Source organism: Akebia trifoliata, chromosome 13 (genome assembly GCF_017979445.1).
Source record: "Akebia trifoliata isolate Shusen 1 chromosome 13, ASM1797944v1, whole genome shotgun sequence".
Classification (NCBI taxonomy): Eukaryota; Viridiplantae; Streptophyta; class Magnoliopsida; order Ranunculales; family Lardizabalaceae; genus Akebia; species Akebia trifoliata.
In genome coordinates this window covers 5,632,962-5,653,689 of record NC_141387.1, presented here as the reverse complement: position 1 = coordinate 5,653,689, position 20,728 = coordinate 5,632,962, and the positions used below count along the sequence as shown (strand labels likewise).

Sequence of the window (20,728 nt, the reverse complement as noted above, 5' to 3'; positions counted from 1 at the left end):
TAAAATTCAACGGTAAAAATTAACATTTTTTTTCAAAGCTTTTAGAATTTTTGCTTTATAACCTTGTGGCACCAATTCATATTTTTGGATGCCACAAATTGATGTGGTTAGGATCCACTCCACGGTATGTTATTAACACATACCATTTACACAAAATATTAACATTATTTCCACACAAAAAAATCAATCACTAATCTATATGCATAAGTTTTCACAATTATTTATGACGAGTTCTCATATTTTGATCACAACTCAATGGTAACCAAAACTTGGAGTGGGGATCCATGTCAGAAAATTATTGCAAATACATATAGTAGAAATTGATTTTGGTAGATTTTATAAAATAAAATTTAATATTATTAGTAAGTTCTTAGTTTCCCCCACGTAGAAAAAATCCTAGTTCTGCTCCTGCCATCCAACCCCACCTAGGTTGCAACCCTACCCTATACTGCCAAAATCATTAATGACTTGATAATTAAAGTGAATTTGTGGGATATCTAGGAGTCAAGAGAAGAAGCAAGTAACAACATCGACAACAGGGAATTGAATGGAACATGGAGAGCATAATTTAGAACCTACATACCTTCATAGTCTTGCAAAAATTAGTTGTTTTTTCCCCCAAAAATCCACTGTGCTTTAAACAATGATTGATTTCCGCATCATTTGTAATAATACAATCCAAAAACAAAAAACAAAAAAAATTCCTTCAAAGACTTGTAATCTCTGTGTCTTCGACCCCTTACCAAAAACTCACAGATTTCCAACTTCGATATTTTCGACCCTTTTGTACTTGATAGATCTTATTAACACTCAAGCGTGATTTGGTTTATCTTTTTGAAGTGATGGTAACCTACTTTCAAGTGGCATTCTAGATGTGCTTGCAATGAATGTAAGAATAATAGGAGCCGAAGGCACATATCAAATTTGGACCAAAATCTGGAAGGGACTTTCTTTAAAATAATTGTAAAACACATGTGAGCTTGTGAGTCTAGGGAAAATTACATCGATACAAAGGTCAAAACCATATGAGATACAGTTGAGAAATGCAACACGATGGATCGATCCATTTCCTCGAGTGGATGGATACAAAACAAAAGGTACGATTTTGAGTAGGGTACTCCCAAGCTTAAGATCTCTAAGCTCGTCTTCCCAATTAAATGCCAAATTCCCCTATGCATACCATGATTTCCAAAACTTATAAGGCTTGACACTCTGCAAATTGACTTGATAGAAGCCTATCCATAGATATGTCATATTGAATGAGGACTAATGTTACCCAACATTTCGTGAATCATACCGAAAAAAAAAAAAAAAAAACTTTTATTTCAACATGTGTCAGTGTAACTGCGTTAATATATGATGTAGTCAACTATCCCAAGTTTATAAATAGATAACAATAAAAAATAAAGGTACACAATCTTCATTATTTTAAGTCAGAACTCTAGTAAAATTTGTAGGCACCTGTACAAGATCAAAAGCTTTAAAAGCATCTTTAGAAAGAAGTACACAGTAGGGATGAAATATATATAAAAGTACACACGAAGCTAATGCCTTTTTTTGATGTTATAAAATGCCAATTGTAAACTTTAGGGCCTTTAATGAATGGGATCAAGGTCAATCTACCAATACAATTTGGATTACTCAGGAAGTGATCCAATAGAAATCAAATTGGATCTTCGTCAGATCGTATTTTTGTTAGATCTACTAGTAGTATCCAAAAATGATCCCATGATTATTAGATTGGATCTGAATATATAAGAGCAAACCTACTTTAATACACAAAATATAAATTAATTTCATATGTTTGAACAAAATATACAATGATTTTTTTATTTTTATTTTCTAGAAAAATACTAAAAGCAAACATAGCTGCTAAGTAAGCAAAGGTAGTAATTAGATCAAGAAGTAATTAGGTCCACCGCTCAGTTGGTTTCTATAAAATCATGGGCAAACTCAATCGCAGTAAATATAAGCTCAAGGACCTTGATCTGCAAAGCACTCCTTCCAGATTCCAAGGGACAATTACCTCTCCTCTAAGACACTTGATAGCAACTAGAGAATCAACCACCACCCTTACTTGCTTTCACGTATTTTTATTAGATTGATTCTCTATCAAATTGGGACACGGTTGATCCAAAGTGAATCCAATAGTTCATCAAGTCAAAGCACATCCTTATTAAAATCCAAATCATTCATACTCAAGATTATTGGATTAGAATAGATTGGATTTCGGGTTTGATTGGTTATATCCATTAGTAAAAGCACTTTTTATTTAAGTAGTGCAAGTTAGGGGTGGCAATAGGTCGGGTTAGATCGTGTTGAGGTAAGAGTATTATGAAAATTTACCAAATCCAAACCCGACCCATTTAATAATCGTCTAAAAAAAAAAAAAAAAAATCCAAACCCAGCATATTTATTAAATAGGTAACCTGGCCTGGCCAATGTAGCCTATTCAATAAAATTCTAATCTTAATTGGAAAAATATAAGTTTCATCTCTACCACTAAAATTAAAGTCACATAACCATAAATCAATATCTACCAACATTACTTAAGTTTCATTACTCACATAGATCATCATATTGGGAATCAAACACTACAAGCTCTAGATTTCAATGAAAAACTCCAATTAAAAAATTATAAATAAATAACTAAGTAAGGAAAATATTTTTTCCTTCCCAAATTAAAATATTAATCATTAATTATTTAAAAAATATCTTAAAACACCCTCTATTTTATAAAATGTGAAATAAATGTATTATGAAAAAGTTCTACCTAATTCTAAAAAATAAATGGGTAATCTAGAAAACCCTTAAATAATTGTTGAATGTTAATATTTGAGATACCTCTTATGTTTCATGATTTAAAATAACAAGTTAATAATAAGATAATTAAATGAGTCAAAATGGGTTAAGCGGGTTGATATCCTTAACCCAGACCCAATCCATTTTATAATTATGTTAGACAGGTCGATACTATTATGACCCAAATCCAATTAGGCTTGATCCAAACCCACTAATGTTGTGTCGTATTCACAAGTCGTCTTAAGATTGCCATCCCTAGTTGAAGTGCACTGTAGCCCATTAAATGCAAGGCCACAAAGCTGTTGGAGAAGTAAATAAGTGGAACTAACTCATCTCACTTGTTATTCAATCATGCACTTAGAGTAGGCCTCTTAGTCTCTTCACGTCTCTTTGTTTAGAAGTGAATCAACTCTACTCAGACCAATTTTTAGGTGACTCAATACTAAAAGTTTCTACTCTTAAACTTGTTTAAATCTTTTAATTTAATTGAGCTATTGATCGCCATTGGTCTTTTAGAGTAGTTGGTGGCTTGACGTGATTTCAGAACAAGTACGTAGTACACCCACTACGTTAAAACTGAAAAATTCAACAGATAAAATTAACGGGCAAGGCCCACGGATTTTAGAAATTTAATTTTGACGGTCTAGGACTATTAAAATTCTTGATGTTCCTAGATTTGATGGTTTAGAGTTGTCGAATTTTCTCCATCCTTCATTAATTTGATAGTTTCGACCCGTTGAAAACAAAAATTTGACAATAAAAAATTTGATGCCAATTCAATCCTTTTGTCCGTCGAATTTTATAATATTTGACTGCCCTGGGGTGTCAAATTTGGGCTTTTTCGCATTGTGACCTCAGTCACGGGTGAGGGATGTTGTTGAATGATCATCCTTCGGTGTATACTCTCTTGAATTCCAAATGTGAAGAAAGTCATTTAAGATGAGGAATCCATTGTCCCTCTTTTCATAAACAAAAGACTTAGCTCTAAAATAGTGGAATTGGCGAAAAGGATTTCTTTAGCCAACCCCAAATGTTTGGAGCAAGATCTTATCATCATTGCCATGCAGTTGTGTATCCCAAGAAAAATATCTATGATTCCGTGTCCATGCCACATAGTTAGAAAATCAGCACTCTTGTATATTATAACCAAAACACAAAGACTTGTGATAAACTGACGTGGAATGCATACAGAGCCATAGATCTTTTTCTTGGGAAACTTGGGGGGAAAGTTCTATGGTTATTCGCACATGCCATGCCAACCGTGTCAGTTTATTATTAGTCAAACATAAAATGTGGCCCCTTCTTATGTACCAATCTCTTAAATCACCGCTAAATATGCACCAAACCAGCCTCAAATCCTCCCACTACAAGAACCACCACTCCTGACTCCTCCAACTACATTCTTTACTAACAAGACTTCTCAAGCAATAATAATGGCCTACAACACATTTTCTTCCCTTCTCTTTCCCTTTCTCCTCTTCTCCATCCTACTTTACACATCCCAACCAACCATGGCAGCTCGAAAATTTCCAGCCTCACCTGAAATCACGAACAAGAAACAGTCTCCAGACATCTTAACAAAACAAGATATCGACTTATATATTCCGGGTGTAGGAAAGGTCACAATTCCCACTTTCAGCGGTGGTGGTAATGTTGGTAGAAGTAGAAGGTATATTCCTGGTGCCAACAATACATTTATTCCGAACCCGGGATATGAGGTCCCAGTTCCTGGATCAACTCGTCCTTGAATTGTTTTCAAGAGTTTCTGCTTCAATTGTTGTTAATTGATCAATGCCTTTGTGAAGGGGTTGAGGTTTAGTGATCGTTTCATATTAATAAGTTGCTGTAAGAATGGGTTGCTAATTATGCTCTTGTGTGCTTGCTTTCAATAAGATTTGGCTTATTTATATAAACCAGAAATATATATATATATATATAATATCAAATGTATCTGTTGCTTGGTTTGTTAAAGAGTTCTAATAGTTATGTATCTTTATTTATAAAATGTAACCTAATTCTAATATTTAATTATTAGAAGATGATCTGGTGTATCAATATAAAGCTTCTTACAATGCATCCTATATCTAATTTTGTTAAATGAGAGAGTGTTGATTGATATTGGTCTCCCAATTTTGAAACTGAAAGGGTAATTGTTCTAAGTGTTAACTTTCAATAAGAAAAAAACCCATTTATAATTGTAATTAATTGCAGGAAACATCTTTGTGCAAAATTGAAACCAAATAAGTTGGAATATAAACCGATCATATAGTACAATACAAAATTCCCTATCTCTAACACTAATCTTAATTTGATAAGAAATAGGCCACCGTACCAATTAAATTCAACCGTTTTCTCAGCTGGAACTCACACTTTCAAGAGTCTGTGATTTCGCCATTTATAGACCATGGAGCGTAGGATTGAGGAATCGGAACATACAACCACCCTTTTAAGGACCTTGAGGCTGGCACATGTAAGGGCTTCACCTATATTTCCAGATACCGACACAAATCACCTCGCTTGATAGCCATTGTTAAATTGTTAACGCGGACCTGAATCTGATTATTCTTGTGGGCATGAAACCCTAGATCAAATCACGAAAGCTATAGAAATTTTTTTTTTTTTTGACATAAGAAGATTTAATGTGGTTGGCCAATCAAACTGATTTACTGACATGCTGCATCCAACTCGAGTCTGGAGATAACTGGGTCAGGGTAGGGTAGAGCATAATTTTGATAAAAGTACAATTGATACAGGTAACATCTAGTCAAGTAGCGTAATATTAATGAGTTAGATGGTTCAGAAGCAATCCAACTATTGTGTTGTGAAAGTGAAACTTCTCGGAAGAAATACTATTGATGGTCATATTTTGATGAAATGAAACTGATAAATTGAGTAGCTTTGCTGGAATTATGTATGAAATAGGACATGGATCTGTATGCCTCGGAATCGTGATAATCTGATTACCCCATGTGGCACACTCCACTACGTGAAATCTTGAAAATTCGATAGAAAAAATTGACAGGCCAAGGCCCACGAATTTTAGAAACTGAATTTTGACGGTCTAGGACCGTCGAAATTCTTTATATTCCCAGATTTGACGGTTTAGAGCTTTCGAATTTCTCCCATCCTACATTAATTTGACAATTTTGACCCGTCGAAAATTTTTTTTTGACAATTCCATCGAATTTTATGAAATTCGACCCCTTGGTCCGTCGAATTTTATGAAATTCAACGGCCTAGGGCCATCAAATTTAGGCTTTTTTCACATTGTGCTCAATCAACTCTCCTGACGTGACAAGTTTGGGAACCGTAAATTTGTATTTCTCGGGATATAAAATTGCACTTCCCCATAAAAATGTGTATCCCGAGTTGTGCAGATTTACGGTTCCTGAACTTGTCACGTTAGGAGAGTCGATTGTGTGTGACGCGTGGGATGGTCAGATTATCATGACTCAGAAAGAAAGAAAAGAAATAATTGCAAAAAAGAAAATCATATATACATCAATGGTTGATTAAAATGGATTAAAGTCTAGTAATTGGGCATCATGGTAAAAGCTCAGAATATCTACATTAGGATAAATTGGTATTTTGCAGTGATTTTGGTGCTACAAAATTCCTTGCTTTATGCATATGACCTAAAAATCACCAAATTAAATGAGTAGTTACATCTTTGAAGGGTATTTTCCCATGCACCAATGATGTTTCGGACTTTGTTTTCGAGATGTTATTGCTTAATTTCTAACTAACTAAAGATGCCTAAACATTGAAAATAGCCTACAAAAACATCCCATCCTCCATTAATGCCAATCTCTATCTCCCTAACTACTTAATCATTAGTGTCGATCTGTATCTCCCTAACTATATACTTCGGCTATCTTTATGTGGTAGGTCAAGCACGAGTGATTAGTCTTCCAGTCTTCTTGTTAGAATTACTCATGTTCAATTTTTTGTTATTTTCCTTCTAAAGATATTTTTTGTCCATGGATCAAAATTAAGTTTATAATACTCAGAATAAGAGTGGAGCATCGTCAAAAATTCAAAACTAATTTTCATTGATGGAAAATCCTACACGATATATAAGATATTTTCTTTCTAGGTAGTACAGATGCTTTTTAGCATGGATCCAACAATTTATCTCGAGCGCAACCAAACAATGCTACTGTCGGGAGTAGGGACATTTCAAATATTAAACAATCAGAATCAATAGTGTTGGGACTTGCAAGATTATTTAATTGCCCGGCCCCAATACTTTTTTATGTTTAGAATTTTTAAAATATTTATGATTTCTTTCTAGCTAATTGAGTTTATTTAAGGAACCAAAAACATGTAAAAGGAAAATTATCATCTATGAGTATTTTGAACCAACAATTTATTGGCTCTATAAGCTCAACCTGTCCCAGCCCTATATATTTGGATGCATATGATCATGACTAGACCTTAATCCCAACGTTTCGCTTCTACTTCATGTCTGTTTCTTACACCCTGTGATGAGGTCCACATAGAATCATATTGGACACTATTCCAACTTCACAATGTATCTTCCACACTAAGAAAAGCTTAAATGTGATATAAAAACCACCAAACTAAATGAGCAGTGACATCTTTAAAGGTCATTTTCCGTTTGCAGCACTGATGTTTCTAACTCACGTTTTCATAAGAGTTCTTTGTTTATTTTTCAACTATATAAAGATACCTAAACACCGAAAACAGCCACAAAAGCACACCATCCTCCATCAATGCTAATCTTAATCTCCCTAACTACTTGACCTTTAATGCCATTCTCGACCTCTCTAACTACTTTACCTATCTTTTTGTGGTGGTCCAAGCACGTAAGTGAATAGACTTCCAATCTTTTTGCTAGAATTATCCATGTTAACTGTTTACTTTTCTCTTAAAGAAATTTCTTGTTTATGAACCAAGTTATATCTATATTACTCAGACTAAGATATCATCAAAACTTTAAATATATATAATTTTCATTGATGGAGATCCTGACTCGATAATGATTTCTTATTAAGTACCTCAGGTATTTTTGTTCCAACAATTAACCTTGAGCAACCGAAAAATGTTACGGTCATTATAACTCAAAAGTTATATATTGTAGGATTTGCGTTGTTGGGACTTGCACTCCTGTAGGATCATTTAATTGCCTTTTTTTTTTTTTTTTAATTTTAAAATATTTATAATTTCTTTCTAATTAAGTTTATTTTAAGGAACCAAGAAAATGCACAAGGAAAATCGCAGTCTATGGGTATGTTACACCAACGAGTGCGACTCAAAAAGCAGAACCTTCAAATTCAGGAGAGACTAAGACACATGAATCAAGAATGGAACTCCACTATTACCCGTTTTCTCAACTTTGCATCATGTGTACTCATAATGTGAAAAAAGCCCAAATTTGATGGCTTTGGGCCATCAAATTTCATAAAATTCGACGGATCAAGAGTTCAAATCGGCGTCGAATTTTTCATTATCAAATTTTTTTTTTCGACGGGCTAAAACTGTCAAATTAATGAAGGTTGAGAGAAATTTGACAGTTCTAAACTGTCAAATCTGGGAACATCAAAAATTTCGATAGTCCTAAACTGTCAAAATTCAATTTCTAAAATTCATGGGCCTTGGCCCGTCAAATTTTTATGCTGAATTTTCCAGTTTTCACGTAGTGAGTAAAGTATGATCATGAACCTATTTTACATGGAAGGACCATGAGAGAGAAGCTTAATTCCGGCATACCTAGAGCAACATCAACCCCATACACAATTAAACTCAACATGCCTCTGCACAATTATACCTTGACCAGATAATAAATTTGTCCACTTTGATTTTTCTCTCTTGATTTTAAAACGCGTTGTTACAAAGTAAGGGAATTGAACTACCTATAATCAAGAATGTTAAACTTTCCCTCGTCGACGTGAGACTAATTTCACCTCACTCCTTGCTATTCCACCATGCAATCACGAGACCAGTCATACATACAACACAGTGCCCGATCGACCACAGGTCCAAACAGTAGTGCACTGGCGAGGGTGTGACATAAGTACTACCCAGATTTTTAGGCAATTAATGCTTCGTTAATTATGATGATTAAGGATTCCCAACGGGAGGAGATTATCCTCAGAAAAAAAAATAAAAATAATAATAATAATCATCCTTTGATTCATATTAATGTGGGCCTTATGACGTGCATCCTTTACTGCCTCAAAAATATATTCAGCCTATCTCAATGCTATATTTTGGGACATACATGGTTACAGTACTCAGGTGGGAAAAAATTTTGAAGCAAGCAGCCCGTTTCAAAATTTTGAAGGAACCGTCTCTATTGAATTACACGTGGCATATTCTAAGGAGGTGTTTCAAATTTTGGCAGAACTGTAAGCTGTGAAATCAATTCAAAATGCCACATGTCTTATATCGAGGAGACTTCCTTCAAAATTTGGAATAAGCTGCCCACCTTCATAGTCGTACTCCGACTGAGGAGGGCAGATATAAGAAAAATCATCGGACCATGTCATAACCCAAATGTTTTACTTATAATTTATATCTGGTTCTTACATCCTGTGATGGGAGCTGAATAGAGATCATATTGGACAATACAAATCCACCAACATTGTTAATTTTATGACATATCAAACGGAATTTGAAAAATACTGTCCAAAATTTATTTCATTCCATTATTTCTAGCACTATGAAAAGCTGTCTACAAATTTAACAACTATGGTAGTCGATTTTAGCATTACTCAAACCACTACATTTGTTTATTAGGGGGACGTTAGACTCACAATCTTATTCTCACAAAAGTCTCGCAACACATTAGTCCTATGTAGCTTATAAGTTTCAGATTGGGCTTATTTTTTGTGAGGATGATCTCTACAGTGAGGAAATCATCCTCACAAAAAATCAGTCAAATTTAAAATTTCTAAGTTCATCAAAAGTGAAGAGATCATCCTCACAAAAAATCAGTCGAATTTAAAACTTCTAAGTCCATCAAAAGTGATTTTAAAATTGTGAACCATCCATTGTTTACCAAAAATTTGTAAGTCACTTTTGAAGGATTTAAAAGATTCAGATTCGGCTGATTTTTGGTGAGAATGAACTCCTCGCCACAGATATCATCGTCATAAAAAATCAGCACAATCTAAAACTTTTAAGTCACATAAAACAAAATGTATTGTGAAACTTTTGTGAGGATAAAGTTGTGAACCTAACACCAACTATATACATATATATATGGGAAATGTTCAGCACCCCACCCAACTATTTACCCAACAATTTGCCCAACATGTTTTGTCCTACATGGATTAAAAGTTTTGGAATGGGCTGATTTTTGGTGAGGATGATTTCTATAGTTAGAAGATCATCCTCACCAAAAATCAGCCCATTCCAAAACTCCTAACCCCATGTTTACAAGTTGAAAAATCGTGGACCGTCCATTTTTTGTAAATTATTTGTAATGGGGTTAGAAGTTTTGGAATGCGCTGATTTTTGATGAGGAGATCATCCTCACAAAAAATCAGTCTATTCCAAAACTTCTAACCCATGTAGGACAAAACATGTTGGGCAAATTATTGGGTAAATGGTTGGGTGTCGAACGGGACCCCATATATATATATATATATGGGAGCGGTTCAGCAACCCTAAAGTTTGCCAAACATTGTGCCAAACATTTTTCAAAACATGGGTTAGAAGTTTTGGAATGAGCTGATTTTTTTGTGAGGATGATCTCTTAACCCTAGTTTACAAATTGAAGAATCATGACCCAAATTTTTGTAAATTACTTTTGATGGGATTAGAAGTTTTGGAATATACTGATTTTTTGTGAGGATGATCATCCTCACAAAAAAATCAACTCATTCCAAAGCTTCTAACCCATGTTTTGAAAAATGTTTGGCACAATGTTTGGCAAACTTTAGGGCTGCTGAACTGCTCTATATATATATAGGGAAATGTTCAGCACCCTAAGCTTTACCACACACTTTAACAAACGTTTTTTGTCTTACATGGGTTAGAAGTTTTGGAATGGGCTGATTTTTGGTGAGGATGATCTCTATGATTAGAAGATCATCCTCCCCAAAAATCAGCCCATTCCAAAATGTCTAGCCCCATGTTTACAAGTTGAAAAATCGTGGACCGTCCATTTTTTGTAAATCATTTTTGATGGGGTTAGAAGTTTTGGAATGAGCTGATTTTTGGTGAGGATGATCTCCTCACCATAGAGATCATCCTCACCAAAAATCAGCCCATTCCGAAACTTCTAACCCATGTAGGACAAAACGCGTTTGTTAAAGTGTGTGGTAAAACTTAGGGTGCCGAACAGGACCTATATATATATGGATCCCTTTCACCACCTTACGCTTTACCAAACGTGTTTTGTTCTACATGGGTTAGAAGTTTTGGAATATGCTGATTTTTGGTAAGAATGATCTCTATGGTGAGGAGATCATCCTCACCAAAAATCAGCCCATTCCAAAACTTCTAATCCCATAAAAAATGATTTACAAAAAATGGACAGTCCACGATTTTTCAACTTGTAAACATGAGGCTAGAAATTTCGGAATGGGCTGATTTTTGGTGAGGATGATCTTCTAATTGTAGAGATCATCCTCACCAAAAATCAGTCCATTCCAAAACTTCTAACCCATGTAGGACAAAACACGTTTGGTAAAGCGTAGGGTACAGTACCCTACGCTTTACCAAACGTGTTTTGTCCTACATGGATTAGAAGTTTTGGAATTGGCTGATTTTTGGTGAGGATGATCTCTACGGTTAGAAGATTCTCCTCACCAAAAATCAATCATTCCGAAATTTCTAACCTATGTAGGACAAAACACGTTTGGTAAAGCGTAGCATGGTGAACGGGACCCTATATATATATATATATATATAGGGTAGCGTTCAATGGCTAACTTTTTGGCAAAACATTTTTTAAAACTTGAGTTAGAAGTTTTGGAATGGGCTGATTTTTGGTCATGATGATCTCTACAGTGAGGTGATCATCCTCACCAAAAATCAGCTTATTCCAAAACTTCTAACCCATGTTTACAAGTTGAAAAATCGTCGATCGTCCATTTTTTGTCAACTATTTTTGATGGGGTTAGAAGTTTTGGAATGGGCTGATTTTTGGTGATGATGATCTCCTCACCGTAGAGATCATCCTCACCAAAAATCAGCCCATTCCAAAACTTGTAACTCATGTTTTGAAAAATATTTTGTCAAAAAGTTAACCATTGAACGGGACCCATATATTATATATATATATATATGGTAGCGTTCTTTTGTCAAAATCCTAGCCAACATTCTAGACAAAGTTTTGTCTTATATGACTAAATTTTTTTCGATTTGAATGATTTTTTATAAGGATGATCTCTATAGTCAGTAAATCATTCTCATAAAAAATCAGTCAATTTTGAAAGTTCTAACCCCATGAAAATTGATTACAAACTAACGATAAAAATTGATGGTTCACGATTCTTCATTTTATAAACTAGGGTTAGAAATTTCAGAATTTGCTGATTTTTTGTGAGATTTTCTTATCATAGAGATCATCCTCACTAAAAATCAGCCCATTCTATAAATTTTAGCTCATATAAGACAAAATGCTTTGTCTAGAATTTTGTCAAAACGTCATCCTATACCTATATATATATATATAATATATATATATATATATATAGGGTCCCATTCGACACCCAACCATTTACCCAACAATTTGCCCAACATGTTTTGTCTTACATGGGTTAGAAATTTTGGAATAAGCTGATTTTTTGTGAGGATGATCTCTATGGTGAGGAGATCATCCTCACCAAAAATCAACCCATTTCAGAACTTCTAATCCCATCACAAATGGTTTACTAAAAATGGATGGTCCACAATTTTTTAACTTGTAAATATGGGGTTAGAAATTTTGGAATTGGCTGATTTTTGGTGAGGATGATCTTCTAACTATAGAGATCATCCTCACCAAAAATCAGCCCATTCCAAAACTTCTAACCCATGTAGGACAAAACATGTTGGGCAAATTGTTGGGTAAATGGTTGGGTGCTGAGCATTTCCCATATGTATATATATTTAGAAAAAAACGAAAAACATGTAGACTTTTGCCCGTTCATCCTCACCAAAAGCACGACATCCCACATCCCATAAACGTCAACATTCACTAATCTTTGTATTTTTTTATTTTTGTACTTTTGAATCTGTAAAGTTCTCTAGCAAGAAAAGAAATTAAACATATTTGTTATAGAGAGTGAGAGACTTTCAAATCGGAGAACAGCTACCCATTTTTCTTTTGTACTAGCAAGGCTAGATATAAAATACAAACCTTTCTCATATATATTTTATATTCTGCTGGGCAGGAATTATGGATTTCGTTAAAAGAGTTTCACATATTTTTCTAATAATCTCTTGAAGCATTTTTTTTCAACCATCTAGGCTGATGGATTTCATTTCACTTAAAAGTAGTACTTAATAGAAAAATTGTGGGAAGACTGCATTTCCAACCAATGATTCCATGTCAATTTATCGCTCAAATGGCAGAGATTCACCAGCAAGGAAGGATGTGAAGAAAGCCAGAGAGTTGCTTGGTTTGAAAATAGGCACTGCATGTCCAGCTCCTCTAAATGTAGCAAATGTGAGCCCTTCATACTCTTGAAACCAACCACTCACCTAAATCCATCCAAATCCACTTCCATAAATTCTAATAGAGACAATAATTATCTAAAAAAAAAATTGCTCACAAAAAAGTCAATCCGAGATTTCATAGAATCCAGGATCGACCAATCTCAGGAACCGATGTGTATTGAGGGAATCGTCAATTTAAAACCAACCTTCTTTAAGGCTTCGTGCTATTGGTCATCCGGGATTCTATAAAATCTCAGATTAACTTTCTTGTGAGTAAAAAATCTCTCTAACGCTAATAATGGAACATATATAACCATTTGAACTTTTACATTTTAAGTTTTTCACTACAAAAATATGTTATAAATGAAACTGAAACTGTATAGTTGTGGATACCACCTAAATATAACTATGTAGCACACAAGGGTTCCTCCAATTGAGAATGAGAGTCTTGGAGACACATAGAGTAACCTCTATGAAAGGAGATTAATTAGGATGTATGAGACAAAATTGTCAACTCTCCAATCTACTCTCTAAGCCTGTTCGGTATTCTCTAGATTTCTACCTAGTATCATATGGGTCCAAGACATAGATATCATCGTGATCATTCTAGTAGCATTAATAAATATGGATTTTTGAATCTTTACGATATCTGATGGTCATCAGTGACAACATGACAACTCTGATATATTCAACCCTTCCCTTGAGTGTAACATGATAAATTTGGGGGTTTATAACTCAAATCAATTGGCAATGAGTGTCCGATGTGGGATTAAACTCAACATGCCCCCGCATGTGTGGACTGGATTGAGCCGAAGTATGTGGAGATATGAACTGGGTGATATGGAGGAAAGAGAAACCCGCTCTAATACCATGATCAATTTGGGTGTCCAACTCAAAATCATTTGACAATGAATAGAGAGGCCCAGGAGCTTATATGGAGAGAGACAAGGCACTGAATATCTGATGTGGGCCTAAACTCAACAGTATGCCTACTAACCCTACAATAATAATGATTTCGGAATGAAGGCATATACGCTGTCAATGGATTGAATCCGGATCCATCCTAAACCGATCCATGGTGGCTCTACTTACTTTTGATCCAATAAGGTTCCAACACATTGAATAACCTAGACATGATCCGACCAATTCAACAATGATCCAGTCCCATATAATCATCTATAGAAGTTTTTTTGGATAAATTGAACTTTACTAATTCTAAAGCAAACTATAAAATGAGCAAAAAATTAGGGTCTTATATTTATCTCAAATAAATAGCTGGCCAAAAGGCAACTATAATTAAATATTGAACCTACACACCAAAAGTCAGCCCCATCGGTCATTTTTAGTCATTGGGTTCGAGCATTTATTTTCATCATGCAATTTATGAATACTCATGAGTGGTTTCCAAGCCCCAACAAAAAATGTTATTTGAATCCAACAGCTAAAAATCACACCAAGCAAGTTGATTTTTGGTGTGTAGGTCTACTAAGCACGACATGAAAAAGGGGTCAATTTCACATCAAGGTCTGTCGAAATTGGCTAAATCCAAGCAAATTTGATGGACCTTGACATCAAATTTACCCCTTTTTCACGTAGTGAAGGAATGGAGTCGGGTCACTAACCAACTCTTGGGAATACAAGATTCAGACTCTTCCTTGAACTATTTAAAATCCTCAATATTACCTGCTTCTGATGGTACCAAGGCCTCCATGCCCTAGTGATAGGTAGTCCCAAAGCATTTAAACTATATCTTGTGGACAATACAGGAACTCTTCCATCTGTGTCTCCACTGAGAATCAAAAATACAAACAAACTCATAAAGTTTGTTAGATAAATACAACACACATAAATAGAGAGATTATTAGAAGGGAATTAGATGGTGAACATTTACCTGTAGACCCAAATTCTTAGTCCTGCTGCAATAAGTTTCTTGTAAATGGGAAGAACAGTAGGCTTTAAATCTGGCCATTCTTTAAATATTTTATAACTGCACCCACATAATATAACAAATAATTCAGTTATATTTTAAAAACCCTTAATTATAATAAGCTCATTAGAGGATTTTAGATATTATCACGTGTTGCAACGCCTATACGACCTCCATTGAATAAAATAAGAAGATTAGGGTTACTATGTTACTAAGAGAAAAGAGAGGTAGAGCATTACTTGCAGATGCTCCATTTCTTGAGGTGATGTCCATCACTCACATGGAGAGCCTTTTGAACGTCTAGTTTGTTGTAAAAAGCATTTGCATATTGGTCGAGGCATGGATCATAACCACCCATGATCCTTGGCATCTAATAAATTAAAGAAGTTCATCATTTTTTCCCCAAAAATTCGAACTCTACTTGGAGAGGCCACTATATACCTAAACAATACGAAAAGCAATGGAATTCAGACTAAGCTCACCATCTTAGATGAAGGCTTGAACATGATTTGCATCGATTTATCACCAGAACCCATTGAAGTGTTCATGCAGACTGAGGTATAGATGCTATATATATCGATTTCTTTGTATTGTTTGAGTAGTTCATCCACGGCCTTGGCGCAATCAACATTACTCCATGTCTTGTCACTATCAAAATCACAGGAATCTTTGATAGTTTTGTGAGTTTCATCAGATACTACAGCATGGCTCCAAGCATAATCCACCAATCCCCTCCAATCGTCACTGTCTGATGTTTCGGGATTGCCCAACTATACTTCTAACAAAGTAATTAGTTTGATGCACCATAGCTATGAAATCATTATTATTGAAGATTCTCCATGAATGGAAAAGAAGATCAAAATAAATTATTGTTGAAATCTTAATAACAAAAGAATTAATTAAATTATGTTATAAATTTGTAAAAGATTGACTGAAGGGAAGAAGATCCATGTTAATTTCATGTTTTTCAATAAGAGAAAATATTGTATGGAAATGGGTAATTATTAAACAGTATCTAAATCTATGATTTCAGTAAGGATCATACCATGAAACCCTTGAGATCAATATGTAGCGAAGGATCCTTGTTCATGTCATAAATGAGGTTGGCTAACTCTGGAACATATTTTCCTGATCATGTATTAATTTTAATTAAAGAAACTATTAGGGTTGATAAAGAAATCTGTTGAAAAAGGATTGAAGGATTAGAATGTGGAAACAAACCAGCATAGCTCTCCCCCGCAATGTAAAAACTCCGCTTTCTATACAACGGGAACTTGATGAACCACTTGTGCAAGAAAGTATATGTATCCTTTGCTAATAAACATTGGCAGTAGAACAGGAAACCAACTTACAATAAGGAGATTAACCAAATAATAATCCTTTGTTAATCTAAAATTAAATATCTAAATGCCTAAACTTTCCCAGTCAACAAATATGTACATATCTGCATGCACTAGACATTTACATGTCCAGCACTTTCTAATTAGGAAATGTCTACCATTTTTCCTATTGCTTTATATTGATGTAATTCTCTATCTAAACCACATACGTTTTTTATTTCTTACAGTGCTCAGTTAATTGGAGCAATCTTATATTGTTGTCAGAACTCATAAATATGAAACTCACCTGTAAAGTCATCTCCAAGGATACTATAATCACTACTTGTGTTAGAGTATGAAAAGCCAACTCCAACTGGGGATTCCAAGAATAACATGTTGGCTTCTGTATCATAACCACACAAAAAAAAAAAAAACAGAAGAATAAGAAAAAAAAAAGTGTTGATAGATTTCCATCTAAGTACGCATGTGTGGGCACTTGATGGTCTGAATCAACCAAGTAAATATACATGTCTGCATATGTGTAATTGTGTGGATGGATGAATTGAAGGAAATTGTATGTATGTATTTATGAATATCTGGCCTGAAGACTACCTCTATTCCATGAGTGAGGGTTGAATTTAAGTCCATGTCCATCTGTGTCCACAAGGAAAGGACCAATCTCTTGAGTTGCTCCATACCCCACAGAGGAACACCCAGGACCTGAAACATATATAAAACCATGTTACCTTTTCAAGAGCATGATGTCAAAGCACCCCAAGAAAGGATATCATCTTATGAAACTACTCTAGAATTTAGATGAGTTGGAAATGAGAAAAGTGTAACTTCCACTAAGTAATAATAATTATGATCCCATAAATAGTGTTTAACACTTAATATTCACTCCTCATGACAAGCTTCCAATTGGGGGTAGTTGTTCGCAGCTACTCGCCGTCCACTTAGCTTTAATTAAAAACTTTCCAACCAAACAATTAAAAAATAATTAGTTGATGGTAGTGGTGGAGGTGTTTGTGCATATACGGGGAGAGGTTGGGAGGGGAGGGGGATGGTTTGTACTATTTTATCAGTGAAATTCATTAAACTATTAAAATTTTAGTAGTTTGATATGTGGGATTGTCTAAAGACAATGCAACATGAAATTGTCGAGGGCTTAATTTGCTTCGTATATGGGGAATTCAATGGCTTTCTACCATATGTACCTTAGAATATAAGTGGCCATATGGGTTTCTATCCATAAAAACAGTTAAACTTGTTATATAAATGAAGATTGGATTTGTTTGATATTAGAATTAAAATTATGATAGATTACTACATGCTAGGAATGCTAACAAAACTTGTTAGCAATTAGGAAATTACTGTACCCAAAGTGCTTCATGACATAACAAATACTTGCCTCCATTTAGCCAGAGGACCAAAGGCTTCTCATCAGGGTCATTCCATGCCTCATAGAGCCAGTAAAACAGTGCTCTCCCATTCTTTTCATTAACGGTAACGTAGCCTGCGTAGTGTCGAAACCCAGCCTCAGGTTGGCCAGGCAAGTCAGTAACAAGATCCTCACTTCCTAGTAAGTTCACCTCATCATCATAAGACCATGTTCCATGTCTTGCACACACAACAGTCTCCACAGCACATAGAGCAAGAAGAGCCCATAATACACAACACAAATAACTTCTCACACCCATAACTCTTTTAGTATGAATGTATAACACCATAACATGAGAAAACACATTAACACCACCATGTCTATTTATACAAATGAGAACTACTTGTATACATTAATCAAAGGTACTCTACAATCAGAAATGGATGAAGAGTCCTAGGTGGCAAACTGATTCTATTGGGTTGTCAACTGTATGGAAATCTGACGTAGGTTTGAGTTGAGTACTTTTTGGTGCATGGGTAGGGGTAGGTATGGATGAGTGGAGACTCCATTGCTAGTCTGGGTTGTTGAAATCAGACTCCATATTTATTTATATTGCAATTCATTTTAACCATGTTAAATCACCCCCCCCCCCCTTTTTTAAGCCTAGTAACAAATGTGTTTAGGTACCTAGGAAATTAGTTATAGAATTTTTCCATGTTTGGGAACATGTGGGGGCCTTCCCTGCTTGGGAAAATGATGAGATGCAAATCTGTTGTTAGATAATGTGAGGTCAATTTATAGTTCCTATGTTTGATCATTTAGCTAAGAAAATCTTCCTTTCTTAGCTAGAAATTCTTTCTTGGAAGACATGATGAGTCTTTCAATTTTTAGAACCATGTAAATTTGTGGATGGATTAGATACATCAAGGTTAAATAGGATTTTTTGTCATTGTTGTCGTTCTTATCATGTTCAAAATCTCACTTCTATTCATTGTTTCAGTTTTTCCAAAAATCGAAACGAGACAGAAACATTCTAGCTAGAAATTCTTTCTTGGAAGACATGATGGGTCTTTCAATTTTTAGAACCAAGTAAATTTGTGGATGGATTGGATACATCAAGGTTAAATAGGATTTTTTGTCATTGTTGTCATTCTTATAATGATTCAAAATCTCACTTCTATTCATTGTTTCAGTTTTTCCAAAAATCGAAACAAGACTGAAACATTCCGAAACATTATATATATTAATATTAATATTTAAGTAAGAGTCTTTCACAAGAGACCATAGTCAAGGGGTATCTCGTCAATTTAAAAACACTGGAGTTTCTCAAATATTTCGCAAAGAATGATTATGCAAACCTATATGACTCGGTCTTAAGTAAAAGACTAAGGTTGGGGACATTTCATCGGGTTTAAACTTGAAAAGGGGGTTTTATTTTATTTTTTTAAGAAGAAAAAAAAAAAAAAAAAATCGCAAAAGAAGGAGAAGGAAGGAGGATGAACAAAATATTCTTCTGGATCTACGGCTAAAACACCGAAATCTACTCTTTCTACTTTGGATCTGGAACAAAATCACCAAAAACCTTTCAAAATCTCGTTTTCCACCTTATTTCATCTCGAAAAGTCGAAAGATCGAAATGTTTCGGCCAAAACATTCTGAAATGAAACGATATTTTGAACCATCCATGATTTTTATAATTGTCTATATAAACCTATTAGATAAAAGTCATTGTCTTGTAATCAAAATTTCAATAAATTTAAAATAAAATATAAAAAATTTGCTAAGCGAACAACTGGATTGCTTGGAATTTGTGGCTTCTAGATCGCATAATTCATGTGTTTTCTCTATAATTAATGGTTTAGATTTAATTTTTTTTTTTTTTTTTTAAATCGTGCTAAATTGACTCAAAAAAAAAAAAACAATCGAACTCACTCATTGACCTGGCAATATGCACGAGAGTGATTTTTTGCTCATAGGGCTCACAAAATCCTTCGTGCCACGCCAAGCGTAGCAAAGGAAGTTTTGTAAATTAGGGATGCCATTCAATACACGCGGATTTATGTGATTGGTAGTTCTTGGATTTCTATGAGCATGTGGATGAATCATAGATTTTTTATCCTTGGGATACACAAGGAAAAAAATCTTTGGTTTTGTCCACATTGCCACATCAATGATTGTGTTGCACTACGTGAAAACTGGAAAATTTGACAGAAAAAATTAACGGGTCAAGGCTGACGAATTTTAAAAACTGAATTTTGACAGTCTAGGATCGTTGAAATTCTTGATGTTCCTAAATTTGACGGCTTAGAACTGTTGAATTTCTCTCATCTTTCATTAATTTGACAGTTTCGACCTGTCAAAAAAAATATTTGACAATGAAAATTTTGATGCCAATTCGACCACTTGGTCCGTTGAATTTTATGAAATTTGATTGCCTAAGACCGTTAAATTTAGACTTTTTCACATTGTGTTGAGTGTCTTTTTTGAATTAGTTTAGTATTATTCTTAAAACAAAAAAGCATAATTTTTTATTTTTTTTTATTTTTCAGATCTAAGACTTTGAAAATTTATACATCTACTGGACTCCCAAATTTAAATTGAAATCCAATGATAGAATCATATATCTTTTTCTAAATTTATATTTTAAAATTCTTAAAATTTTATACTCTATAATCATGTGTCACT

At 34.4% G+C, this 20,728-nt stretch overlaps 1 protein-coding gene across 1 annotated transcript; it reads right to left on the bottom strand.

Moving 5' to 3' along the window:
• Positions 1-13,103: 13,103 nt before the first annotated feature.
• Positions 13,104-18,646, bottom strand: LOC147387523 (serine carboxypeptidase-like 31). Its single transcript, XM_086421481.1, has 10 exons — positions 18,074-18,646; positions 17,275-17,382; positions 16,970-17,065; positions 16,565-16,657; positions 16,389-16,471; positions 15,826-16,113; positions 15,583-15,713; positions 15,308-15,403; positions 15,100-15,205; positions 13,104-13,461 (listed from the first exon to the last, which is right to left on the bottom strand). Exons 1-10 carry the CDS (start codon positions 18,390-18,392, stop codon positions 13,315-13,317), a joined length of 1,467 nt encoding a protein of 488 aa, XP_086277607.1. The 5' UTR covers positions 18,393-18,646; the 3' UTR covers positions 13,104-13,314.
• Between the last annotated feature and the right edge of the window lie 2,082 nt (positions 18,647-20,728).